The sequence below is a fragment of the Neomonachus schauinslandi genome, chromosome 4 (assembly GCF_002201575.2).
Source record: "Neomonachus schauinslandi chromosome 4, ASM220157v2, whole genome shotgun sequence".
Lineage (NCBI taxonomy): Eukaryota > Metazoa > Chordata > Mammalia > Carnivora > Phocidae > Neomonachus > Neomonachus schauinslandi.
In genome coordinates, this window is record NC_058406.1 from 28,531,140 (window position 1) to 28,558,431 (window position 27,292).

General features: G+C 46.6%; 1 protein-coding gene across 4 annotated transcripts in view; it reads right to left on the bottom strand.

Annotated features, from left to right (window-relative positions):
* The window catches only part of INPP5B (inositol polyphosphate-5-phosphatase B), a 45,261-nt gene that overhangs the window by 16,806 nt on the left and 1,163 nt on the right, over positions 1–27,292 (bottom strand). Inside the window, exons 3-8 of one of the 4 annotated variants that reach the window (XM_044913975.1) lie at positions 26,081–26,178; positions 25,935–25,964; positions 24,595–24,699; positions 20,394–20,534; positions 2,139–2,235; positions 588–755 (exon numbers count right to left, since the gene is read on the bottom strand). In XM_044913975.1, coding sequence (XP_044769910.1) covers positions 588–755; positions 2,139–2,235; positions 20,394–20,534; positions 24,595–24,699; positions 25,935–25,964; positions 26,081–26,178 — 639 coding nt within the window. Of the gene's footprint in view, positions 1–587; positions 756–2,138; positions 2,236–18,243; positions 18,311–20,152; positions 20,242–20,393; positions 20,535–24,594; positions 24,706–25,934; positions 25,965–26,080; positions 26,179–27,292 lie in introns of those variants that run through there. The other 3 variants (XM_044913974.1, XM_044913976.1, XM_044913977.1) reach the window with 3 other exon arrangements.

The window sequence follows — 27,292 nt, forward strand, 5'->3', positions numbered from 1 at the left end:
TGTGTGCTAGGGAAATGAAAAAACAACGAAAAGTACCTTGGTAATTATCTTCAGAAGGAAAGCAACAGCAGTGTTCACCATAATTGACTGTTTATATACCTGGAAGCAATGTCACTTTGTGTTACAGTCCCCGTGCACTGATTTAAAAGGATCTAGCAGAATCCTGCAACCTCTATTCATTTAACTTTCGGTAATCCTGTCTAAAAAGATTACCAAACGCTACCTTCAATTTACTAACTTCATTTTAAATGACTTTCTTCAAAGGCCCAGAATAACCAAGAGATACACAAATCTCAGGATAACGTTCCTTCTTCTGTCCTATATACCTCTTCAAATAATACCGTGACTATTTGCAAATCGTGTGACTCCCGCTATGCCACACCCACCACTGTGCCTGTCCAGGCAAGACACAGAATAAATGGCTGCTCATGAAGACTGAAAGGAAATGATCATTTAGAGAATGATGGGTGAGATGCTGTAGAAGGATCTACTTACAAATCTAGGGTATGGGGGCAGCAGGGGGGTGCTGAAATTTCAGAGAGCTGAATGATCATTTTGCTTTGAAAACAGTCCGCCCAGTTAGCTACCTGAAGTTCTGGATATAGGTATAATCCTCTTCTTTCTGCACTAGACGTGATTTCACTATTGTATCTCGTAGCCCGAACTTCTGCATGGATAAAATGTGAGCCTTGTCTGATACCGTGATAGTGGAGGAGCGAACCATGTCGGTGATTTCATACTTGGATTTATTCTGTCTAGAAAAACAGACAGACAAAAATTTATCATATCCTGATGAGTCCCCCATGACAAAATACATGAACCTGAAGCTTCCACACACACGTCTGAGTCACAGAAGATGAACGAGGCCAAAGTCAAATGTATTTACTAAAAAAACCCCACTATGTCTATGTGCAATTAAGTAAACTTATATGTTGTTGACTGTATAGCACATTGGTCTGGAGATTTTCTGATAGAGAGCTCAGATCAGAGGGGACCTTGAGGACATTCTGATCTAATCCCTTCCTTTTCCAGATAAGAAAAATGAGATCTAGCATCATCAATGATCCACCCAGTTGGATGGCAGCAGAGTATGGATTAGAACCCAGATTTGACAGTACTCTTTCTAGACCCTACTGCCTCATGTAACGAGACTTATAAAACTATCCAGATCCTTTGACTTGACAATTCTACTGTATCTCTATTCCACAGGAATAATCTGAAATAAAAGAAGAGCAATGAAAGTTTGTATTTCATGTATTTGTGTAGTTTTAATAGTCAAACTAAAAATTATTCAAATGCCAACATTTAAAGTTAAGCAAAATTTAAAATTTGACACATTTATCTAACAGAATCCTAATAAAAGTGCAAGAAACTTTTGCTGAACATTACTTAATGAATTAAGATACATAAAGCACTTGTAACAACTGCTGGCCCTGAATAAAGACCACCGAAGTATCTGATATTATATCCTCAAGTACATACTAATTACAGCTATGTAAAAATGTATCTATGTCTATCAAAAAGGCAAAAGGTGAACTGAGAATGACAGATCTAGCTACATTTAAAGTTCAGGGATTGTTCCTTGCTGCTTAAGTGCATAAAAATACTGACACAAACAAGCAAGTTTTTTATCTTGACCAGATGATTTTGGCTATGAGCAGTAGGGGGCACTGGTGTACAGACTAAATATGATAGCACATCAGGAAAAAAACGAAAGTAAATAAAAACAGAAAAAAAAGAAGTATATTCAGAGTCAGGAAACTCCTAAAAGAATGGGAGGGAGAAACAAAAATGTTTCTAATCTTCTACATTTCTAAGGTAGAGTTAGACTGCCAGTTTCAAATCCTAGATGAGCTACTTGCTAGTTCTGGATCTTGAGTAAATTATATAGTCTCTTCTTCACCTGTTTCTGTAGCTGTAAAACAAAGAAGACAATGGTACCTATCTTTTAGGTTAAAATAAGATAATCCAGGTAAGAGCATGGTGCCTGGCATACACAGTCAATGCTCAATGAATGTCCAACATTTCTTAAACCAGCTACTCTGGGACAACTTACATCACGCACAGTAATGGTCTCAGTTCTATACTGAGGAAAACTTTGGCCTTAGGAAGTACAAATGAAGGGACAGCTGCATTACCTTGTGAGCAAGTTGTCTGGTGTATCCTGACCACAAGAGCTTGGGTCCACAAGCAGGCCTCTCTTATCTGACCTCGAATCATCAAAGTCAGAAACACCTACGGGGAGGTGGAAGGAATGAAAACATGCTTACACAGACTTTAACATAGAGACCACAGCTTCTCCAATTGTTGTCTAGAGATCACTGGTTGTGCACATAGTGCTTGAAAGCATAGGAAAGGCGGATGGTGGTGCCTTGTGGAGCACAAGAGAGAGGGCAAAAAAAACAAGCATTTCATCCAGAGATCTTTACTTCTGAAAACATAACTATCCCAGCTGGTCTGACTCCCTTTTCTTAGAGACAGAATGCATTACAGAAAGATTAAAACTGTGCAATCTGCAGACCACCTAAGTTCCATCACCAGCTCTACTATTTATTGGCCTTCTGACTTCAGGCAAGTCATCCAACCTCTCTCAACCTCGGTGACTTGACCTGTCCTGCCCTTATCACAGGTATACTGCCGGGATCAAATAGCTGACATGTGAATAAGCACTTTGGAAGCCATACAGCATATTATGAAATATAAGATAGTGATCTCATTCCCATTTACTCCAAGTGGGACTTCAAGTTCAAGGAGGAAAGAGGCAAGGGTCAGAGATCTGACACTGGAAAGGGTCTAAGTGCTCTAGAGAATAGGAAGTGCTTGTCACTGTTAATAAATTCCCTCAAAAACCAAAGAGCAAACCAAGGACTTTTAATAAATAAATACTTTGGGACAGTTGTTAAACCAAGATAAACCTGAAAAGAAAAAGTAATCTGCCATTAGCTTCTTTGCTCCTTAAAAGCCAAATCTCTTGTCCACAGAAAACAGCATGGAGAGGCCACAGAAAGCGGCTGCTTCAACACACAAGTTAAGGAGCACTGGAGGCATGAACCATCACGAAAGAATTCTGCCCTGAAGACTATTACTAAAAATGGATTTTTTGACCACGCATTCACAGGAACAAGAACGCACACACACACAATTTGAAATATGAAAATAATGATATTTCAATACCTCCAATCAATCACCACGGCCTTTCAATTTTGTTTCCTGAATGCCTCTCAAATCAATATATTCCGGGATGCCTGGGTGGCTCAATCGGTAGGCGTCTGCCTTCAGCTCAGGTCATGATCCCAGGGTTCTGGGATCGAGCCCCGCATCAGGCTCCCTGCTCAGCGGGGAGCCTGCTTCTCCCTCTCCCACTCCCCTTGCTTGTGATCCTCTCTCGCTGTCTCTCTGTCAAATAAATAAATAAAAATCTTTAAAAATATATATATTCCAATGTGGCCCTATTAGCCCACGTTACCAACATCTCCCTGGAATGACTTCAAACTAATCTCCTGGCCTCCTTTCTCACCCCACCATCTCTGACCCAATTTCTACACTGTGGCCAGAGGATTTTTTGAAAAAGGAAGGCTAATCACATCACTTAAGACCTTTTTTTTTTTTTTAAAGATTTTATTTATTTATTTGAGAGAGAGAATGAGACAGAGGGAGATAGCATGAGATGGGGGAGGGTCAGAGGGAGAAGCAGGCTCCCCGCCGAGCAGGGAGCCCGATGCGGGACTCGATCCCGGGACTCCGGGATCATGACCCGAGCCGAAGGCAGTCGCCCAACCAACTGAGCCACCCAGGCGCCCCTTGTTTTTGTTTTTTTTAAAGATTTTTTATTTATTATTTATTTGAGAGAGAGAATGAGATAGAGAGAGCATGAGGGGGGGAGGGTCAGAGGGAGAAGCAGACTCCCTGCCGAGCAGGGAGCCCAATGCGGGACTCGATCCCGGGACTCCAGGATCGTGACCTGAGCCGAAGGCAGTCGCTTAACCAACTGAGCCACCCAGGCGCCCCACTTAAGACCTTTTAAGAGCTTCCCACTGAATAAACTCAAACCTCCCAGTACGGCTACCAAGTTTCCCTCCAGTCTGGATCCCACCTGCCCACCTGCATCTCTCACCATAGTCCTCTGGCTCCCCACCTCCTTGAATGCCATAGTCTATGCATATTAAAGTTACTGCAGTTACACTGCAATATCCCATCAGAAACCCACTTCCTTCTTTCATTTTCCTTTACACAGCTAACTCCTACCCATCCCAGGCCAGGGGTAAGCAAACTTTTCTGCAGAGGGCCAGAGCGTAAATGTCGGAGGCTCTGCAGGCCGTACCGTCTCCATCACAACGATTTGATCCTGCTGTCATAGAGTAAAGGAGCCATGAGCATGGCTGTGTTCCAGGAAAACTTTATTTATGGACATTGAAAGCTGAAGATTACATAATTTTTACAAGTCACAAAATATGAATCTCTTTTAATTCTTTTCAAACATTTAAAACTATAAAAACTATTCTTAGCTCACAGGCTGTAAAAAAGCAGGCAGTGAACTAGATTTGGCCCACGGACTGTACTTAGCCAAGCCCTGCCCGTAGACCACATCTCAGAGCTCACTCCTTCTAAGATGCCTTCTCTAACTCCCCCTAGATCAGGTCAGATGCCCTACCACTGGTGTTCCCACAGCTCCCTGTATGTCTCATTATAGCCTCAACTGCTGTGTATTATAATGTTTGTTCCCCAGTTAGACTGTAAGCTTACTGAGGACAGGACTATGTCTGATTTATTCATCACTGTATCCCCATCACCCAGCACACCAGCCAGCACATAATAAGCAGTTCAGTCACTCAACAATTAACAGAAAATACTGGATGAACATGGATTCCTTATGTGTCTTATAGAAATATGTAACATCTAAGCTCAAGTCTGTAGCATTCTTTCGGAATGTTTCAGGTCATCTTCCCATTGTCTTCAGCATACAACAGAAATAAGGCAGAACTTGTTTCTAGAATTTTACAGCTCCGTGGTTAACCAAATTATTTCTGAGAACCAAATCCCCAACTGTATTCTACCTCTCTTACTTTACTCTAACTGAACTCTAAAGCTTAGAGAACCAAGGTACCTGAGTTAGTGAATGGCATAATGGGAAACCTTTAAGAATGGCTAAAATCCAGGGGCATCTGGGTGGCTCAGTCGGTTAAGTGGCTGCCTTCAGCTCAGGTCATGATCCCAGGGTGCTGGGATTGAACCCCGCATCGGGCTCCCTGCTCAGCAGAGAGCCTGTTTCTCCCTTTCCCTCTGCCTGCTGGTCTGCCTACTTGTGCTATCTCTCTGTCAAATAAATTAATTAAAAAAAAAAATCTTAAAAAAGAATGGCTAAAATCCAAAAAGCTGACAATACCAACTGCTGGCAAGGTGTGGAGTAACTCTCATTTACTGATTGTAAGAGTGGAAAATGGTACAGCCACTTTGCAAGCAGTTTGATAGTTTCTTACAAAGCTAAACAGCCTTACCATATGATCCAGCAATCACACTCCTAGATCTTTATCTATTTGAAAGTTTATGTCCATATAAAAACCTGCACATAACTTTCTTTTTAAATTAATTTATTTATCTGAGAGAGAGAGAGAGCACGAGGGGGGAGAAGGGCAGAGGAAGAGGGAGAGGGACAAGCAGACTCGCCGCTAAGCGCAGAGCCCAACGCAGGGTTTGATCCCAGGACCCTGAGATTACGACCTGAGCCGAAGTCAGACGCTTAACTGACTGAACCACTCAGGCGCCCCTACAGCAGCTTTATTCATACTCATCAAAAACTGAAAGCAACCAAGATGTCCTACAATAGATGACTGAATAAACAAACTATGGTATATCTATATAATGAAATATTATTCAGCAATAAAAAAGAATGAGTCACCAAGTCACAGAAAAACATGAATGAATCTTAAATACATATTGCTAAGTGAAAGAAATCACTGTGAAAAGGCTCCATGCTGTAGGATTTCAACTCTAGAGATGGTAAACAGATGAATGGTTGCTAGGTGTTCAGTGGGTGGGTAAGGATTAAGTAAGTGCCGCACAGGGGACTTTTTAGGGCAGTGAAACTATTCTGTGAGGAGCTGTAATGGTGGATACATGACACCACCCATAGGCTTCAAAACCCATAGAACTTTAGAGCACAGAGTAATGTATGCAAATTAAAAAAAAAATCATTTTGGAGATCAAAGGATCCTGGAGTGAAATGAGAAAATGACAAAAGAATCTAACTATATTACAAATGTATGAAACAGCCTCACTGAGGGGGGATAGAAGAAAAAAGTGCTGACCTAAATAGCTTTGGAAATGAGTGACTCTGTAAGACTAAAGGCAAAATGAATTGTTCATAAGCACTCTCCTCTGACTGATAATGCTGTTTCCCACAGGGATATGGGTTATCAATTCTGAAGCCGCTATACATGGATCCTGGAATTTAACACTTAAGAAAATGGAGAGTGGATTGTGGGAGCCAGGTTTCTCATTGTTGGAGTGGGAGATTCCAGGTAAACAAGGGGAAGGGGCTAGAATGATCCATGTGGTAATGGGTTAGAGTTGGAGATATCAGCATGAGTTCATGTTTACCTAATATAGATAAATATGGTTACATATAGAAATATAGAGATACACACATTTAAGTATACACACATACATTTCCTTGCTCCATCAGCTAAGAGAGCCTAGAAGCAAGGACACACCACTAGCAAGGACCACTCTTTGATGCCCAATCTCGATTTCCACTACCATTCTCCAATAAAAGAAACCGGGGCTCCTTGAGATATGGTTATTTTAGGACTGGGGTAGGAAATATACAAGATGGAGCATCTTCTAGTGCCAGAAAACAAAGTACTAAAAAAAACTCCCAAAATAAAAACACCCACAATGATGAGGGTATGTCAAATGGACACAGAAGCCAACTGAAAGAGCTCCAATGGTCACAGCTGGAACAATTTGAGCAACGAAATAAAGCAATATTGGATTATAATTCCAAGTACAAAAGAAATAACCATCAATCCATACTGCTATAAAAAACTGAATAAAAAAATAAATGGAGGCAACCGTCTTGGGTCCCCTGCCTCTTCGGGAGCTTTGTACTATCACTTTACTATCACTCAATAAACTTCGCTTTGGGGCACCTGGGTGACTAAGTCGGTTAACTGCCTTCAGCTCAGGTCATGATCCCAGGGTCCTGGGATGGAGCCTCACGTTGGGCTCGCTGCTCTGCAGGGAGCATGCTTCTCCCTCTCGCTTTCCCCCTGCTTGTGCTCTCTCGCTCTGTCAAATAAATAAATAAAATCTTTAATAAAAATAAAAATAAATGGAGGAGAAAAGACAAATCTCCTATGAAGAATTCATAGGTGAATACTCTTCCCTTCAAAGTGGTGGAGCCTAACTCCCCACTACTCTACCGCAACTGATGTGTTAAGGTTACTGATAACCTTCATGTTGCCAAATCCAGCAGTCAGTTCCCAGTTTTCAGCTAAGTCCACTCCAACCTCTTTGGCAGCTCTTGATAGAAACCACTCTCTCCCCCGGTAAATACTTCCCTTAGTTTCTGAAGGCTCCTTTTTTTCTCCACGCACCCCATGCCCCACCCCCAGGAATGAGTCCGGGCAAAGCCCCTGGCACGAGACCGCTTCTCCAGCCAGGTGATCTCACTTAGCCTCACAGTTTTAAAAACCACCTACATGCTGACCACTCCCAATCTCCAACCTTTCACCTGAGCTCCAGGTTGTTTTATGCTGCTTCCCCTCCTTAGGCTTCTTCAGCTCGGTAGATAGCACCATCATTGGACCAGCTGTGCAGAATAAAAACCTGAGACTGACTTGTGACTCCTCCTTTTTCCCCTTACTCCCACACCTAATTCATCAGCAATTCAGCCAAGTTCTACCTTCAGAAATATACCTGGAATTTTTCACCACACCGGCTTCCTAACTGTTCTTGACTTCCACGCTTACACACTCCTGTCGTTAGTTTTCCAGATAGCAGCCAGAGTGAAAAGAAGGTGTATCACTATGCCACACGAATTAACTTCTCTGCTTAAAACTTTCGAATCGCTTCCCACACCTCAGAATGAAATTTGGCCCCCTGAGAGAGTTGATAAGGCCCTCCCTAACCTGGCCCCCATACCTCTCTGGCCCCCATCCACTGCACTCTCCCTCACTCAGTCTGCTCTGACCACACCTCCCTTCCTGCTGTTCCTGGAGCACGTCAAGCTCATTCCCAAGTCAGGGACTTCGCCCTTGCAGGTCCCTCTACCTGGAATGCTTTTCCTTCAGATCTCCACATGACTCACTGCATTTCGTTCAGGCCTCTGCTGTCAGAGGCTCTGCCACCCTATCTAAACAGCCCCCCACCAACCCACATCACTCTATCCCCTTACTTCAGAGCTTCCTAAATTCCTCTGTTCACAGCACCCTTACTATCTCAGTGATTTTTTCCAAAGAGCCTCGAGGCCATAAGAAATACCTACCAGTGCTGTTCAAGTAGTTAAGGCCAAAATAAAATCATGAAGTACTTAAGTCCTAACAACTTAAGTAGCAGTTTGAAAATGAATACACATAAACAGAAGGAAAAAATACTATTCATATTTCATTTGAAATAACCACAATTACCGACTAAAGAGATGTGTGCGCCTGCTGCGTACTGCACACCCTCTCAAACCTTGGAATCCGAGGGGACGCCACCTACGATGTGCCACACTGATGTCTGCCTGGTACTTGCTTTTGATCCCAGCAAGCACCCCAAACCCAGCTTCGCAAAGATACCATGTCATCAAAAAGAATGCAGCACCATCTAACGTTGAAACTGTGAACTACGTCGAGCTAGAAGGTTGGTGTTCCAGCAGACTGACAGGTGTCTCTGTATTTCCTTCCGAACCTTGAAATGTCCCACCGTGGCCCTGTGAATTCCCTGCATGGTGCTGGGGAGCTACAGTGCACCATCTGGGAACCACAATCCTGTTACATTTTTCCTCTTAGTACTAATACCATCTGATATTACCTCTCATAAGTACTCCTCAGCTTATTGGAGCCTATGTCCACTGAAAGGTAAGCTCTGGAAGGCAGGGGCCTTGTCTTCATGCTCTTTCCCAGGGACCTGGAGCAGCACTTGGCTTATAGTAAGTACTCGAGGTGTTAAATGCATGCAAGTATCAGGAAATGTAAGCTGAAGCCTACTTGTACCATTATCTTCCTGTGTGACAAGTTCCTTCTTTTCTTTGGGTCTCAGTTCCTTCATCTACAAAGTAGGAACTTCAGTATAAATATCTCATGGGGCTTTATGAGGAGCCAAAGCAAATTAAGGACTAAGGGATAGAGCTCTGTTCCTATATCAGTGCTTTCTAAGGGTCTTGTTTTTGGGGGGCAGTTCCTACTAACAGCCAGACTGAAAGGACATCTCCTGGGGACAAGTGGTGTGTCCCTATGGATTCAGCTTCCGTCCATGAATGGACTGGAAAATTGCCCTGCAGACCCACATCACCGTGTCTGCCGCAGGACCCAGTCCGGCAAGGACGAGAACATCTTCATTCCTCACTCTGTGCATGGAAACTTTAAGGCATGATTTGGGGGATTTCCAGCCACAGGGCAGTCTTCTCGGAATCTCTTCTCCCCTGAATCTAGCACGGAAGCTGGGTGTCAGCGGCTCTTTACCAAATTTACCATCAGGCAGCCCCACGGTTCCTTTTTGACCACAGCTTCCTGTCCTTCCTCCTCTCCTGCTTCCCTATTCACACTCTGCCCTTTTTCCAACCTCAGACCTCCATTCCTTTGTCAGCCAATCTAACAGCGGACATCTGGGTTTTTCCTTTCTTCCCATGTTTTTCCACCAAGTCCTATAAATCCTCTCTCCTAAATATTTTTATACCTGACCGTCTTCCCTATCCCTACGGTCATGCCTTAGTTTAGGCATTTACTGTTTCTGGAAAGCACATTCAGTAATTTCCCTGCCTCCGTTATCTCCCCGTCCAGTCCATTCTGCCACCATCTCGAAGAAAACACAAATCTGAGCAGGTCATTCCTGTGCCTCCAATCCCACGATAACTTTTTTTTTAAAAAAAAAGATTTTATTTATTTATTTGACAGAGAGAGAGATAGCGAGAGAGGAAACACAAGCAAGGGGAGTGGGAGAGGGAGAAGCAGGCTTCCTGTGGAGCAGGGATCCCGATGCGGGGCTCGATCCCACGACCCTGGGATCGTGACCTGAGCCGAAGGCAGACACTTAACGACTGAGCCACCCAGGCACCCCTCCCACGGTAACTTCTATCACCTGTGCAATAAACCTCAAACCTCTGAGTATTACGTACAAGGACCTTTGCAATTAGCCCAGACTCCCTTTCCAGCCCTGTCTCCTACCACCAACCCCCGATCCAGTCACAGCAAAACGATTTCTCTCTTTAGATGCTGCCTCCTCACCGCCCCCCCCCGACCCAAATCACGCCCCAATCCCACCTTCATGGGGTGAATTTCAGTCATCCTTGCAGACTCAGCTCCGGATTCACCTCCTTCAAAAGGTCTCCTCTGGCCCTCGTATTTTCACACACCCAGGGTTTGCCTCTGTCAAGGCATTTATCATAATGGAACCGTAACTGTGTTTAACTCTCTTTGTCTTCCTTCTTTAGCTAGACCACAAGCTTCTTGGAAGCAGGAGTTGATCCTTTTTCTCTGTGGCCCTCGGCTTACCACAATTTATGGAACATATCAGGCAGCCAGTAGACACTGAACAAACAGCCACAGGGTGTCATTTCTGGGTGTTTTTTTTTTTTAATTAATTTATTTTTATTTAAATTCAATTCTTTTGTTTTTAATTAAAGATTTTTATTTGTTTGAGAGAGAGAGCAGAGTGAGAGAGAGAGAGCACGAGCTGCGGGTGGGCAGAGGGAGAGGAAGAAGCAGACTCCCCGTGGAGCAGGGAGCCTGATGCGGGGCTCAATCCCAGGACCCCGGGATCACGACCTGAGCTGAAGGCAGATGCTCCACTAACTGAGCCACCTCAGGTGTCCCAGGATTTGGGGGATTTTAGAAAGCTAATACATTACCTATGCTGCCTATAATACAACACCCCCAGCAGAGTCTGAGGCGACACCAAGGAATCAAACACTTTAATATTTCCACAGTGCAACTTAGGAGTAGTAATACGCGATGGGATAAATAAAGCCTATAAATAGCCTCCTGTCAGTTCAAGCGAGTCTTACCGCCAAACTGAGCTTGGGCCAATCTTGCAAAAAACATTTTTTCAGTCTTTGGAGCTTTAAGGACTTCGGAACTGCTGATAAGGGATTGAAGATGGCAGTTAAGAGCATGGCCTGACATAGCTACACACATCAGAAAGGACTAGAGTGTATGTCTGTGTACATATAAAACACACTTCTAAATATACCTATACATTTTATAGATACATACACATACACATTGGAAAGCCTGGATGGGGAGAAACCAAAGGGTCGACAGTAGTCATTTCTCCATGGTAGGACTTCTTTTGCTTTTTGCTTACAGGCACTTTCAAAGTTAGTTACAATGTGTATTTTATTTATATACATCAATATCAAAGACCCAGGTTCCATTTTTGACTCTGCCACTCACTAGCTCTACGACTCTGGGCAAATCACCTAACTTCTCTAAGTGTGGACTCGTCCACTGACCAGAGATAATAGTGTATCTGCCTTCTGTGGTTACCGTCTTCTTTTCCTATGGCTAACTGGAGCCTCTCCCTCACTGCAAGGCCAAAAGGTGCTCTAGAAGCCAAACCAGACCTATTGAAGGCCCAGAGCTACAAAACAAAGACAGGAGGCAAGGTCTCGATGTCAACGTCTTGTAGCCATGCCTATCACTGACCTGGGGTTGGGCCTTTTTCTCAAACAGGACATCACACAAGGAAAAAAAAGTAAATTCTAACCCAAATCCCAAGTACTGGACTTCTTTCGAGAATTGTCCGAGAGGCAGCAACATTCTTTCTTTCTTTCTTTTCTTTTCTTTCTTTTTTCCCCCAGCAACGTTATTTCTTAATTCAGTTGCTCCTCCTGTCTCCCCCTCTTGCTCCATTTCCCCCTGCAGGTCCCCTAGTTACCTGTAGGTACTCCCCAAGATCTAGACCAGTGCTGTCCAACAGAACTTGCTAAGATGGCAGAAATGTTCTACAAGTCCACTGCCTGAAACAGTAGCCACTGGCTACACTGAAACACCTGAAATGTTTCTAGAGCGAACGAGAAACTGGATTTTTTATTTTATTTACCTAAATTAAATGTAAATAGCTACGTGTGGCCGCCACAGTGAGCAGTGCAGATCTAGGTCGCGCTCTTCTCTTGCACAAGAATCCTCAGTCATCACAGTCCACTCCAAACAGAGCTGTCCAGTTCTGAGCGCAGTCCCGCCACTGTCTACATTTCCACCAGACGTTCTGTGTTGATCCATCCCAGGTAAAGCTGTCGTTTGACTGCTGGGCCCTCTCCCTGAGCTCTCCCTTTGTCACCTGCACCAGCCCCGCCCCCACCAGCCCGGTGTGCAATCCTGCCATCCGCTCACCCCTCTCGCTGGGCCCCCAGAGCCGGTCGGCCACCGATGTCTTTGACTTCGTTCCCACGGCTGCCATCCCCCAGGCCACCCTCTTCTCACTTGTCACGGCGAGAGTCTCCCGCTCCAGGATCTTCCCCCTTCTCCCTACCCCACTTTGTGTCTGGACGTGGGCAGACTGAACTCTGATTTCCTGTCTCCCTGCTCTAAAGCTTTCAGGGTTGCACTGCGGCCTGCAGGTTAAGATACAAACTGGTCCAACTGGAAGATGAGGCCCTTTGCAAAGTGGCCATCCTCGCCCAGCTCACGGCTCCACCACCTAAAAACAGCCCGATCGAAACAGCCAAAACGGCCGTGTACGCCACCCTCACTCCTGCTTCCAGGGGAAGGCCCGCCCCTCTGTGCCGGCCACCTCTGCTGCAAAGCCCAGCCTCCAATCCTACGCCCTCCCTCATGAAGCCCACTCCCGCCGCCAGGCTAGTCCTCGGTCTCATTTCTCTGACTTCTGAAGACCTTCTCGTCCATAGAACTTGTGTGGCACTTTACGAGAAATTAGAGTGTTTGGGGAAAGAAGCCTTGGGTTTTGGAATAAAACAGACCTGGCTCTTTCACTGGCTCCATCCATTACCTCGTATGAAACCTCAAGCAAATTACTTGTTTCCTCATTTGTAAAATGCGGATGACAACACCAAACTGACAGAGAAGTCAAAGAATAACCAAATGAAATCTAAGTGGGTCAAGAGCCTAGCACAATGCCTGGTACACTGCTCTGATCATCAAGCCTACCATTTATCAAGTACCCTCTAATCGCTAGGGATTGTCCTAAGTGCTTCCTCTGTTATTTCCGATTATTGGCTTCATTTTGCAAATAAGGATACAGAGGCCCACAGCAGAGAGCAGATGTGCCCAAGGACACAGAACCAAGCCAGTAAATGGCACAAGTGACATTAAAACCCAAATCTGCCTGACTCCACAGTGTCTCCCTCTGCAAGCATGAGCACATCTTCAATGAAACTATCACCTCATAGAGATAAGTACTCTGTGAGTCTGTCTGGATAACAAAGCAAAAGTACTACCACGGTGTCCACAGGGTGTGTGGGTGTGTGGCTGTCATTTCTGGGTGGAGACCATGTCCTACCCTTGCTGAGCGTCTACTAGACAGGTTTGAGAGGATCCTTCCTATCTTCTCAGCCACTGGCCTTCGCATTCCATTTCCAGCACACGAGAAGAACCGGCAAAACCAAAGGAGCAACATACCTGACAATGCAAACTGGCAGCAGTGAGTGAGTTGGTTCAATGCTTATCAGTGACACTGTGCTGTGTACACAGAGGGGGCCATGCCCTGGGCTCTGGCAGCCTCAGACGGCAACACATACCAGCAAGAGACACATTCAACTGACAGGGAGATAAACAGATCCAGATCCAACTATCCGGAATCCAAGTCAGGCTGTGTTAATGACAACAGCAATAGTACTACTAGTGTGAATAATATTCATAGCAAATACTCAGGGCTTACTACATGCCAGGCATGGTTTTAAATGCTCTACATTTATTTAATCTTCACAGCTACTCCAACAGGTAAGTGCTATTATCTGCACTTTACAAACCAGAAGGTAAACACAAAGAGGTTAAGTCACTTGCCCTGGAACACACAGATAATAAATGGCACAGCCGGGATTCAAGCCCAGGGAATCTGGGTCCAGAGTTTGTGCTCTTAACCAGTAAACTATATTAACTATCAGAAAAATGTGAAGTTCAGAAAGCAATTCTGGCAGAAGAAACAATTTCAGTACAAAGACACAGCATTATGGTATCCTCAGAAAAAAGGCATAATAGGTAGTAGAAACAAGTAGGAAAAGTTTTGTTTGAGAAGTATTAGGGGAGACCAGAGGATTAGGGCTCAAGCATTAGATTCAGACCAACAACTTGAGTTCTATTCTCAACTCTGTCACTGACCAGTGAGTGATCACAGGCATGTTACCTACCCTCTCGGAGCCTCAATCTCTCCATCTGAGAACATCCTCTTACTATACTTTTGTGGCACAGTGTGAGACCCACTGACCCACAATAAGCACTTAATAAATGATAACTGCTAATAATAATAATAGTTCACAGTAATACATTTTTATAAACAAATTTTTATTTTAAAGGATTTGTTAGTATATACTAGTAATACATGGCCAAAGTGTAAGACTTTGAATACCATGTAGAGTTTGGATTTTACTCTATGATAAAGGGGAGCTAGGGGTGCCTGGCTGGCTATTTGTTGGAAGAGCAGGCAACTCTTGATCTTGGGGTCGTGAGTTTGAGCCCCATGTGCGGGCATGGAGTCTAAAAAAAAAAAAAAAGGCGGGGCGAGCTAAGTAAACAGCACACAATGCAGGAAACTCTGGAGAGAAGCCCATAACACAGGGCACCCAGCATTACAAACAATGGAAAGAATCAATTTTTCCTATTTCAGCCTGGCCACCACCCAAACAGCTCTGTTACTTTCTTTTTTTTTTTTTATAAAGATTTTATCTATTTATTTGAGACAGAGAGAATGAGAGACAGAGAGCATGAGAGGGAGGAGGGTCAGAGGGAGAAGGAGACTCCCTGCCGAGCAGGGAGCCCAATGCGGGACTCGATCCCGGGACTCCAGGATCATGACCTGAGCCGAAGGCAGTCGCTTAACCAACTGAGCCACCCAGGCGCCCGCTCTGTTACTTTCTTAAAAGTCGAATAACCGTGCTTCTTCGTTTTCTCTTCTTTCTTTAGACATCTCTAAAAACACCTCCTATGTCCTGCAAACCAAGAAGCCCTGGATTCAAACTCCAATCTGCACCCTGTGCAAATGTGACTTAGGTTGGCAAGGACTAACCATGGCCAGTTCAGCTTTCAAGGAGGAAGACTCCAGTGCAACCACTTCACAGCAACAGGTTGTAGTGGTGACAGGCTATTGGACAGACGTGACTTTTTCCCTCCAGGCTCTCCCTTTGCTGGACCTTCTGTGAACTGTCTGTGGTCTGGTGATAAAACTGAAAGAGAAGTGTGCAAGAGCAAACCAGGAAGGGAGGGGAGAGGAGTTCAGAGCGTGCTCAGAGAGGTGGGGGCCAGGAGCTGCTCATGTGACTGAGCACTTCAGGGGATGAACTGCCTGGGTCTCTATACCTCAAAGCCACAGACATTTTTGAGTACCTACCGATGTGCAAGGCATTCAGGCTGGTATTTATGACGGGGGGCGGGGGGGGGAGTGCAAAAATGCTAAGAACAGCAAGTTTAAGCTTATAAAAATGTAGCTGAATGAGCAGTCAACAAAGATGAAAAAGCAAAGGGCTTTCTCCAAAAATTATAAGCAGTCAAGTTTGAAGAAGAGGAAATGAAGGTGAGCTGGGGTAGATAAGACTAGATAAGATAAAAGGGGGCTGAAGCCAGGCTGTGCAGGACTTGAACTGCCATGCAAAAGAATCTGAACTTTATTCTGTGGACACCAGGAAGTGGCACAATATTCAAGTTCACATATAAAATAGTAGGGTACGATAAAAGTTAGAGTCTAAGGAAATCCCTAGGGAGAAGAGCTTAAGGTTAGGAAGGTCTGTAAGGAAACCACTGGGTTCATTCAGGTCAGAGGCTACTTGCATAAACTATGGGACATAAAAATTTTTTTTTAATGTTCCAAAAATTTTTTAATTGCAGAAAAATAATGGACAGAATGTGGTTATTAGAAGAGGAGAGGGAAGAGTCCAGGATGACCAAGGTTTTTAGTGACTGTATTAACAGAAAAGAAACCGGAGGGAGGGCAGAAGGAAGATGATGAGTAGTTACCTGGAAGAAACCAGCCTAGGATAGGCCCTGAAGAGAGCAGCCAGTTTCTAAGCTCTGGGAAGTGGGCATTTGTAATTCCTGAATGCGTTTCTCAAACGAAAGCACCTCTAAATAATTCAGAGGTTCTCTCTCTCCCTCTCCCTCTGACCCTCTCCTCAAATAAATAAATAAAATTTTAAAAGTAAATAAATAAAGGGGCTCCTGAGTGTCTCAGTCGGTTAAATATCTAACTTTGGCTCAGGTCATGATCTCGGAGTCCTGGGATCCAGCTCTGCGCTCAGCGGGGAGTCTGCTTGTCCCTCTCCCTCAGCCCTCCCCCCAACTCGTGCTCTCTCTCTCTCTCAAATAAATAAAAAATATTTAAATAAATAAATAAATAGGGTGCCTGGGTGGCTCAGTCATTAAGCGTCTGCCTTCAGCTCAGGTCATGATCCCAGGGTCCTGGGATGGAGCCCCGCATCAGGCTCCCTGCTCAGCAGAGAGTCTATTTCTCCCTCTCCCTTTGCCTGCTACTCCCCCTGCCCATGCTCTCTTTCTCTCTCTCTCTGTCAAATAAATAAGTAAAATCTTTAAATAAATAAATAATTCAGAGGTGACCTTTTAGGAGGCAAACATTCGCTCTCCTTGTATAGATGGAAGAGAGGAAAGTCAAGAGACACATCTAATATTGTACCAAGGTGCAATAAGGAAAATAGAAATAAAAAATATCCAGGCCACTTAGCCACACACTTTGTTCAAATCCTCATCAGTCATCCAATTTCAGCTTGCCTAAGCATCATAGGTGGTAAAGTCTACAAATTTGTTACAGTATATTTTAAGCAGCAAAGAAAACATGCACGTCAGCGAGCTTCTATGTTCCAACACTGTCTTCCCTCTAACAAATATTGATGCCTCTCTTCCTGAACCTTCCGTCCCTGAGGATTTTTCTGTGCAGAGCTCCTTCTAAATGAATGTTTATGGGTCACTTCTCTTGCTCTAGACTGCCACTGCAGATTTTCAACACAAACTGTTTTCTGAGGGAAAGAAGTCTTGGGGGGGGGGGCTCTTCTGTTCTAGAAACAAACACAAGGTTAAATGGGACAAAGAGGGAAAATGGCGAAGGGAACAACAAAAGGAGGAAGAAAAAGGGAGCACAGTTCTCTTTTGTTTAAAGAAACAAAGTGATTCAAACTCATTTGCTTAGGATCAGGTGGAGCTTCCCACAAAGATAGAGAGGACGGGCATATTCCTACCTGCAAAAACATCTAAGAGAATTCCTTTTCTCCACACTAAAAGGATATGTTGGTCATACAGATTTTACTTATTGAAAGACGGGGGGTGGGGGGGCCCTGAGCTGACCATCCCAGGGGCTATTTTTCCAACATTCTCTCTGGCTTCTACCCTAGTGATCTAGGTTACCCTTTAGCTGCCCTGAGATATAAATAGCATACATTTCCTTTCTCAGGCCAGACAGACTTTAATGCTTTGTTTCCTGGGTTCAGGGGAAAAAGTACTCACAGCACATCTCATTTGAAATTTGAGTTACTACAAAGCTGCCTCACTTTGAATCAACCATGGAAATAAGAAAACCACTTCAAAAGACCAAAATTTGTTTGTTATTACCGCTTTGTTAAATCAGCCCAGAAGAGCCCCACTGGGACTTCTGAGTAGTTCTTTCCCTTCCTAGCGCATACCTCAGAATCTTCCAGAACACAGCTCCAGGTCTTTGCATGTGGCCAGGATGAAATGCAGGTGAATGTTTTACACAAGGACAGGGATGAGTACGGAGGCCTAAGGAGGATCCCTCAAGGGGTTTTCTGGATAAGAGCACCTTCACTTGCTGGATAGGAATAAGAAGGCATTTGTCCTTATTTCTTTTTAAGGAAAGAAAAAGCTCCATAGAGAAGAGCAAATAAGTGAAGAAGCAGAAAAGCCCCACCTGTGATAGCTACTTGTCTGAGGCCAGTGCAATGTCTTAGCCCAAGAGAATCAGATGAACAGGCTACCACTCCTCCAGCAGAGTCCGCAACATTTCAACATCACATCTGTCAGACCCCTCTCGGTTAGACTGTCAGCTCCTTGAGGGAGCCCTGTTTCTCCTGAAGTGCATCACGAGTAGCATTTTAAAGCAGCCTTTTGCCTCGGGTCGGTTCCTCAGGCTATCAGGAAGTGGGTATTTTGATCATATGCATATGGGAAGAACCAAATCCACTACCTGTTTCTGGGCCTGGACTATCCAGAACATCCAGAGGAGACCTAGAGAGTGACTCTCCTCTGAGGCCAGAGCAACTCTGGAAACAGAGATGAGAGACAGAACCGGGGGCTTGGCGCCATCTCTTACCAATTTTAACATGAGCAACTTAGCAATTAATAGCATAACCCCACTTACTGTAGGTACTATGATGGGGTCAAATCATTTTAAACCAAAACTAAAAACAAAACCTTCACAATAATTCCTCACCAGCATGTGACTAGGTTTTGTTTTTTGAACAGAAACGAAAGATTCTGAGATCCCTTGCATTTATCACCCAGGGGCAGATTAACTGGTTTCAGAGCTGTCCTGACTTCTCCCAGAAGACCTCAGTCCACTTAGAGAATGAAGCACTCCAGCAACCTGGCGCTGGCACGCTGGCTGAGAAAACACAACCCACCTCTTTCTGTGGCCACTGGGCCTGTTCTCAGTCGCAGGCTCTCACCAGTCCCAGCACCACAGCCCAGAATGTCATGGGAACCAAAGCAACAGCTGTCTCAAGATCAGTACTTCAAGTGAGAAGAGATAAGCCCAAGAAAGACACAAACTATAAGCACCATCAGGCGCCTCAACTGCGCCTTGCGGCAGCTGCAATGAAGGAAAAGTATAAGCACTGAGGAAGTCCTTTGCTCACCAATTTCCTCTCATTTTACAAACTTTGTGCAATATGCTATCCCCCCACCCTCCTTGCCCCAGCCCCTCATAGTTTCCAAGCCTTATAAGAGCAAGCGGAGTGCTGGCCCACACTTAACACAGCTACTTGACCGACTCTTCATCTTTCGCAAATGGCTGAGAAAAGGGGCACGAATGGGTACCAGTGGTCATGCCAAAGCTCACACATAACTGGAGCCGCATGGGCACACCCAGGAGAAAAACATGCCAAAGAGCCCTCGCAGAAAATCCAGGAGCTGGACAGAAAATCCAGGTCTGCAGGTCCTCCCAAAGCACCAGACTGACGCACACTTCAGCCCTGGGCCTCTCGCTTTCCAAAAAACAACCTCCTGCTCAACAATTGGCCTTTTGTGCAGCACAACATTCCCCAGTAAGGGCTCGGTTTAAAAAAATCTAGTCCCTTTCACCTGTAACCTCATCCTGGCCTCGGGTCCCAAGGTGGACAGGGCCCTCTTGGACTCCAGGTCTGTGCACATCCCCATCTATCACACGGGCCGAAGACCGACAAGAGAGCCAGGCAGCCCCAATACACACACCCTTCCTTGCCCAAAGCAAGGCACCGTCAAGGAGAGCGCACCCCCAACACAAGCCAAACACGGAAGGTCAGGATGGAGAAACTGAGGCTCAGAAAGGGGCAGCGACTGGCCCCAGGTCACACAGCGAGTCAGGAACGGAGTTTCACTACAACCCCAGGCTCCCAGATTCCTGAGTACCACACAGCCATCCGCCTGCCCTCACCACTCCGGCTAAGAATAACATCCCCACGGAACTTCAGTCCAGCGTCCCCGCCTCCTGAGGGCCAGGACCTTAGTCTTTGCCCCGTGCGTCCACCGGCCAAACCGCAGACCGTGCCCATCCGCGGGCCTGGCCCGCCGCCGGCTCCCGCCCAGAGCCCCAGCCCAGCCACCCACAGGCCTCCAAAGACCTGCAGAGTCGCAGTCCCGAGAGTCGGCGGCGGCAGACATTTCCCTGCCTGCTTCTTCAAGCTCTTCATCACGCCGCCCGCACCGCCCCACCCGCTCCGCCCCCAGAGGGGCCCACCCCGCGTTACCTCCGCCAATCGAAGGCCCAGCTTCCCCATAGCCCCGCCCCTAAACAGAAAGGTGCCCGCCCCCGTAGCCGCACTTTCTCCAATCCCCACCACCCGTTTCGAGACGGATACCTGCCTCCGCCAATCCCGGCGCACGGCGGCCCGGTGCCTGGAGGCGAGTTCCAACCGAGCGGCGTGGGCGGCTCGGGCTCCGGCCGGGTGCACCTGTATTGAGACAGCCACAGGAACTCGGGATCCGGAGTCGCAGGATCGAAACCTGTGGCGGGGACATAGACGGAATGCTGAGCTATGGGCTTGAAGAGCCGGTTCCACCTCTGCATGACTGTATGCAAATCGCTCAGCCTCCCGGGAGTCTCTAAGCCTGTCTCCCTGCGCACTCGGTGCGTTTCAGAGTCAAATGCAATAATAAATGTGAAAACAAAAGTAACCTTCCAGGCTAGACCCGCGCCACTCCTCCGTGATAACTATGTGCCAGTGTCTGTGCTTCATAGGTGTATCTCTCCTTAATCCTCACAACTAACTTCAGGAGGTAGGGAACTATTTTCCCATGGCAGCTGAGCTCAGAGACCTTAAGTCTAAGGTCGCGACGTGGGAATTCAAATAGCTGTCAGTAGTAGGGAGTGGGTTGGGTGCTTTTATTGCCCATAATCTCCGTCAGCAACTTGTAAACTACTCCAAATAAACACACACTCTAAGTAAAAGCAGTGTGCTTGCTATGGGATACGCCTTCAAGACAAGCCCTCTCAAAGACAAGTCCTCTGGTTCCCCCTTAAGCAGATTGCCACTCCTTCCTAGAAATTCTCGAGTGGTTCTGCCTTTCACTCAAACCCAGGTCTGTCTGAGCCCCAAACGCTTTTGGTTTCCTATGCTCTTTTGCCTGCTCTTGTAGAACTGCATGAACCTAACCGAACTGAATTGGATTTGCAAGGGTATCATAAATGAAGAAATTTGGGTTCCAGGCCCCAGTGTGGCACCACCAGACACAGCTTTTAAAATTCTTTTCAGCATTAACATACTGTTAACCCATCCTGGGCCTCATCTGATCCTCACAAAACTCTTGGAGTAGTAGGGAAGGCAGGTTCATATCTCCATTGTACAAATGATAAAGCCAAGGCCTAAGGAAATAAAATATATTGTTCACATTCACAACTAGGAAGTGGCAGAGCTGGGGCTGAATTGAAATCTCTGGACCCGGTGGGCATGAGTTAGAACCTGGGGTTCCAAACCTTGTCATATTACTTCAATTGATGAATGACCTTGGGTAAGCTACTTACCTTCTCTGTGTCAGTTTACTCATCTATAAAACAGGATATCTACTCTTTAGTATTGCTCAAAAGACAGAACAGGAGAACATGGTTGGTGTGCATTGTCTAGATGTCTAGAAAAATGTCTGGGACATAGTAGGTGCTCATTTCGGGTTAGCTAGTTCTTTTCTCTAACTGTGGTCTCTTGACCAAGGTACTTCTACTCCCTGACCTTTTGTGCTGCATATTACCCACCAAAGACTGGGTGGAGAAAACCTATTTCCTTTCACCTTTCACCTCACACCTCATCCTGGACTCCAGTCCCTTTATCTGTAAAATGCAAGGGTTGGGCTGGTAGACACCCAAGAGTCTTCAGCAGTGAGAGTCCCCTCTTACCCGGACCCCTCCCTGAGGAAGTCCACATCCGGACGACTGCTCAGAGAAGAACTTGATTCAGTGCAGGTTCCTGCTGGTTGTCCCAAGTGTGGGCCCCAGAAGGCAGAGTAGGGAAGACAACCGATAGACACACACTTAAGCCTAAAAGAGGGAAGTCATCCTTGATTCCTCTCTCTGCATCCTCACAGCTGGCCTCAAGCTTGTTCTTCCATTCAACACATATCCATGAAGTATCTACTAGGTGCCAGGCACTGTCCTAACCACTGGGGGTAAAGATGTGAACACAACCCAAACTCACTGCCCCCGGGGCACCTTCATTCCTTCAGTTTGAGTTCTCCAGTGTACCCTCTCCTCGCCATCCCTATTACCAGGCCCTAGCTTGAGCCTCAGTTTTGTGGGTTGTTTTTTTTTTTTAAGATTTATTTATTTGAGGCGGGGAGGGGCAGAGGGAGAGAAAATCTTAAGGAGACTGCACACTGAGTATGGAGCCCGACCTGGAGCTTGATCCCACAACACTGAGATCACGACCTGAGCTGAAATCCAAGAGCCAGGCACTCAACTGACTGAGCTACCCAGCGCCCCTCCAAGCCTAAGTTTTTACACCTGAACCCTTGCAATACACTTCCATTGACCTCCCTGCCCCAGGCTCTCCCCCTTCCGCACCATTTGCCAGAGGAATTTTTCCTACATGCAAATCTACCTTGTCATTCCTTTGTTTAAAACTCCTACAGCTCCCCACAAGCTGGAGGGCAAAGTCCAAGACCCTTCCTCAGCTGTCTTTGCTGGCCTCTCCTGGCTCAGCTCCTTCCACACCTTCCTACCCCAAGTTCAATCCCACCCAACAACCTGCTCTTCCCTCTGACAGCCCTTTCCCCCTTGTTGCCTGCCTGGGAAAAACCTCATTCATCTTTCAGCTCTCAGCTTACACATCACCACCCCCGAAGTCTTTCTTCACAGAACCGTTTATATGGGATAAGGTGGCATAAGCTTAGAAAGCACTTATAAAAGATTCTGCATCGAAACACAGGAGCTCGGGGCACTTGGGTGGCTCAGTCAGTTAAGCGTCTGACTTGGGCTCAGGTCATGATCTCAGGGTCATGGAATGGAGCCCCGATGGAGCCCCGCAACGGGCTTCGGCTTCGTGCTCAGTGGGGAGTTTGCTGGTCCCTTGTCCCTCTCCCTCCATTCCTCCTACCCCTCACCCCTTCCCCTGCTCGTGCTCTCTCCTCTCAAATAAATAAATAAATCCTGTAAAACAAACAGGCAAACAAAACCCATAAGAGCTCAAGCTCTGGAGGAGACTATCTAGTCCTGTCTTATCCTGGCTCCATGGGTTCACCAGCTGTGACCTCAAGCAAGACACTTAAACTCTCTGAGCCTCAGGTTCCTGATCTGTAAAATGGAGAGGTTGCTGATACCTACCTTGTAAGGCTGCAGTAAGGAAAACAATATAATGTGTGAAAAGTTCCTAGAACGGGGTCAAACACACACTGCGTCAACAATGAACGTTAGCTAAGTTATGGACCGTCTTGTACAGAAGGAAGAAGCAGTTTCTGAGCTCCTACTATGTGCTGGGCACTCTCACATGTGTTATGCCATTTAACCCTCACAACTCCGTGAGGAAGATATTCTTTACATGCACAAATCTACAAGCCAAGGTTCAGAGAGGTGAAAGGTGGTTTGCCCCAAGTCACACACAGCTAGGGATCGGCAAAGATAGTTTCAAAGGCAAGGGGGCTGTCTAGCTTCAAGGTCCATGCTCTTTGCTTGTTTACTATTGTTACCCCTCGTACATCTACTAATAATAATCGTAAGATGAGTTATCCTTATGAGTTGAAGCTTTGGAGACAAATTTCCCCCCTCTCATAGAATAAACTTTAAACCCCTTAACCAGGCATTCAAGGCTCTGTAATCTTGTTTCTACTTCCTTTTCCCACATATGCCAGGTTGCACCCAAAGCCAGGTAGCTAAGTTGGAGCCCCCTGGAGGTTCAGTCTCTATGGTGAGACCACGATGGGAGGGAGGCACCCCCTGCCCCATTCCCACAGAGACAAGGTGCTGGCTGGAAAGGAAACAAGTAACAGTGTTGGGTAACACCTAAGCCCAGCACCTGGTGGCTCGGATTTGCATGTTCTGTGGCTAATCCTCTGTTCTGTAAAAACTCTCCTTTACCTGCCTGGCTGAAATCCTGATCCAAACAAATTCTGCCCCAGAAGCCACTAACCTCTCACTGCTAAGCCAAAGCTAGACTCTTTCCTCAGCTGCAGTGGGAGAGAGAGCAGGGTTCAAGGGCAGGAGAGCCCATGTGCCAGACTTCTCTTGGTCCCATCTGTGGTTGCCAGAGACAGGAAAGATGGGCCTCTAGAAGCTACAGACCCAGCTAACTTGTAGAAGATTCTACATCAGAATCACAGCCTATCCTGTGCAGCCCTGCCCAGAACCAGGAGGACAAAGGGGCCTCTGCTGGAGTTAAAACTCAGGTCTGGAAATGGGAAACCAGAAATGCAAACAGGTGGTTGGCTCACAGCCTGAAGGCACTGTGGCTTCAGGCCAGCAGGTTTGAGAGGGCACAGAAACTGTGGAGTGTGAGGCCAATGGGTGGAAAGTCAACTGGCAGCAGGGTAGGTCAGTGCCCAGCCAACGCCCCCACCCCAGAGAACCTGGGGTCTTACCTACCTGGACAGGCCCTGGCAACTTCTTGGAGGAACATCCGGGTGTGTGAACCAAAGGGCAGCTGGAACACGAGGCTGAGCTCCGCTGTGTCCAGTTGGACGGTCACATCTGAGCCTGCACAGAGGAGGTGGGAATTGAGCCCTTGGCCTCCAGGAACCAAGTGCTAAGGCTCGCGGCCCCAGGATGGAGATCCCAAGGCTCCTTCGGCCATAAAGCAGTTCACCCAAGGCTGCTACTGGGCCGTAAGGGAATCTCTGTACCCTGAGCTACAAATGAACATCCTCCTCGCTCCACGGAGGGGGTGGACCAAGGTTCTAACAGTCAGGAAGCCTCGCCACGAGAGTCCTAGATGGGGCTGGGAGAGAACAAGTTCTCTAACCTGTGGTCTCTCCCTCAAAAGGAAAGAAGGAAAAGCACATGGAGGCAGACAAGAGCGGCTGTCTGTCTGTCCATGGTCCACCTGACTATGACAGGCATGAGCGAGGTCCTGGGAATACCATGGTGAAGAGAATGGACACAGCCTGTCTGCGGGCTCATAGCATGACCCCAGCAGACTGTGGGCTCATGGTGAGCACCCACAAATGTGCTGAACTAATAAGTGAGTAGGAGCAATCCAGCACCATGATCAAGAGGGTGGGCTCCAGAGTCTGGATTCTGGGTTTGAAACCTGGTTCCACCACTTACTAAGTTACTTAATTTCCCTGGGCCTCAGTTACCTCTTCCATAAAATAGGGATGAGAGCATTGATAACCTCATGGAGTTGTGAGGAAAGCAGCATATAATGCCCATAAAGCTCTTAGCACAGTGCCTGGCACAAGACGACCAGGGATTAAACATTCATTTCTGTTGTTATTACCACCACCATTACTACGGTCTGGCAAAGGAGGTAAGCATTAAACTGGTTCACCACCGATAATTAAATCAACGTGAATGACAGAGACCTGGCGAGGATGAGAAAAAGGAACGGGTATCAGTGAGGCTTGGACAATATCAGGAGGCTCAACAGAAGCTTCCTGGAAAAAAGCAAAGTGTGAACTGAAGCCCTGAAGGATGAGTTGGCTAAGTGAAAGGAGGTGTGGGGGCTTTCAGGAAGAGGGAACAGCATGTGCAGGGGCTCAGTGGTGTCATGTTTGAGGTGATGGGAAGCCATCCAGAGGATTCCAAGCACAGCAAGGAGGAGGAGAATGATGGAACCCAGGCCAGAGAGGTGGGCGGGCTTGATCCTCCAGCGTCGTGCTTGCCACGGGAAGGACATCAGAGTGCTCTTACTTAACACCATTCTTCTCTCTGCAGCTCCTCTACCCCCTGCCCCAGCTGGGACTCACGCTGAAAGGACCACTCACCAAGAATGTAGAGTTCGCCTTCTGGGGACACTGTGGGGAGGGAAACGAAAAGGCCCTTAGCCATTGGGCACCCTAGCCCCTGCAAGGGCAGACATGACCCGGGGACCCAGAGAAGAGGGATTCATACCGCCCAGCCCTTGTGGCACCTTCTTCCAGCGTAAAATCCCGTGAGACTGGCACTATCTGGTCCAAAGAGACATCGTCCCCCGTAATGGCCATCCTCCGGTGCATATACATGAAGAGACTAAGGGCAGGAAGCAGCAGTGAAGACAGGGCCCACTGGCCGTCCCTCAGGCCCATCAGGGAGGCCTTGGGTGCTCACATTCCCTCCTTGGTCCCTAGGGTCATGCTGGGGGTGCCTAGCTATACACAATCCTCATGCCTTCTCTGTCCACGGTGCCCATCAGAGACCGCAATTCTATGGATAGGTCCTCAAAGCTGAATGTGTCTTATTTCGGGGGCGCCCCTGCTTTGTGAGTAAAACATGTGCGTCATCTATCCACTGTGTGTAACAGCAACAGCACAATCCCAGCCACCCCCTTCCCTCTCTGACCACAGTTTTGCTATCTGTAAATTGAGGGTGGTAGATTAGAAAATGTCTCATGCCCCTCCCTCCCAGCTTTGAGATCATGAGGTTCACTTTCTGGCTCTGAGACCTTTGATAAGTAGTCTTCATTCTCTCTCTGCTTCTGTGTAATATGTAGGCATTACTAGCAACATTTACTGGGTACTTTCTATGTCCTTCACAGTGTTTGGAACATTTTACAGGTACTAAGTCACTCTAATCTTTTTTTTTTTTAAGATTTTATTTATTTATTTGACAGAGAGAGACACAGCGAGAGAGGGAACATAAGCAGGGGGAGTGGGGGAGGGAGAAGCAGGCTTCCCGCCGAGCAGGGAGCCCGATGTGGGACTCGATCCCGGGATCCTGGGATCATGACCTGAGCTGAAGGCAGACGCTTAACGACTGAGCCACCCAGGCGCCCTCACTCTAATCTTTAATCTGGACAAATTGAAGTACAGAGGTTGCTTGCTCAAGATCACGTGGTTCAGGGGGTGCCTGAATGGTTCAGTCGGTGTTGGACTCTTGATTTTGGCTCAGGGCGTGCTCTCAGAGATAGAACCCTGCCTGGGGCCTTGTAGAGCCTGCTTAAGATTCTCTTTCCTGGCGCCTGGGTGGCTCAGTCGTTAAGCGTCTGCCTTCTGCTCAGGTCGTGGTCCCATAGAGCCCCACATCAGGCTCCCTGCTCCGCGGGAGGCCTGCTTCTCCCTCCCCCACTCCCCCTGCTTGTGTTCCCCCTCTCACTGTGCCTCTCTCTGTCAAATAAATAAAGTCTTTAAAAAAAAAAAAAAGATTC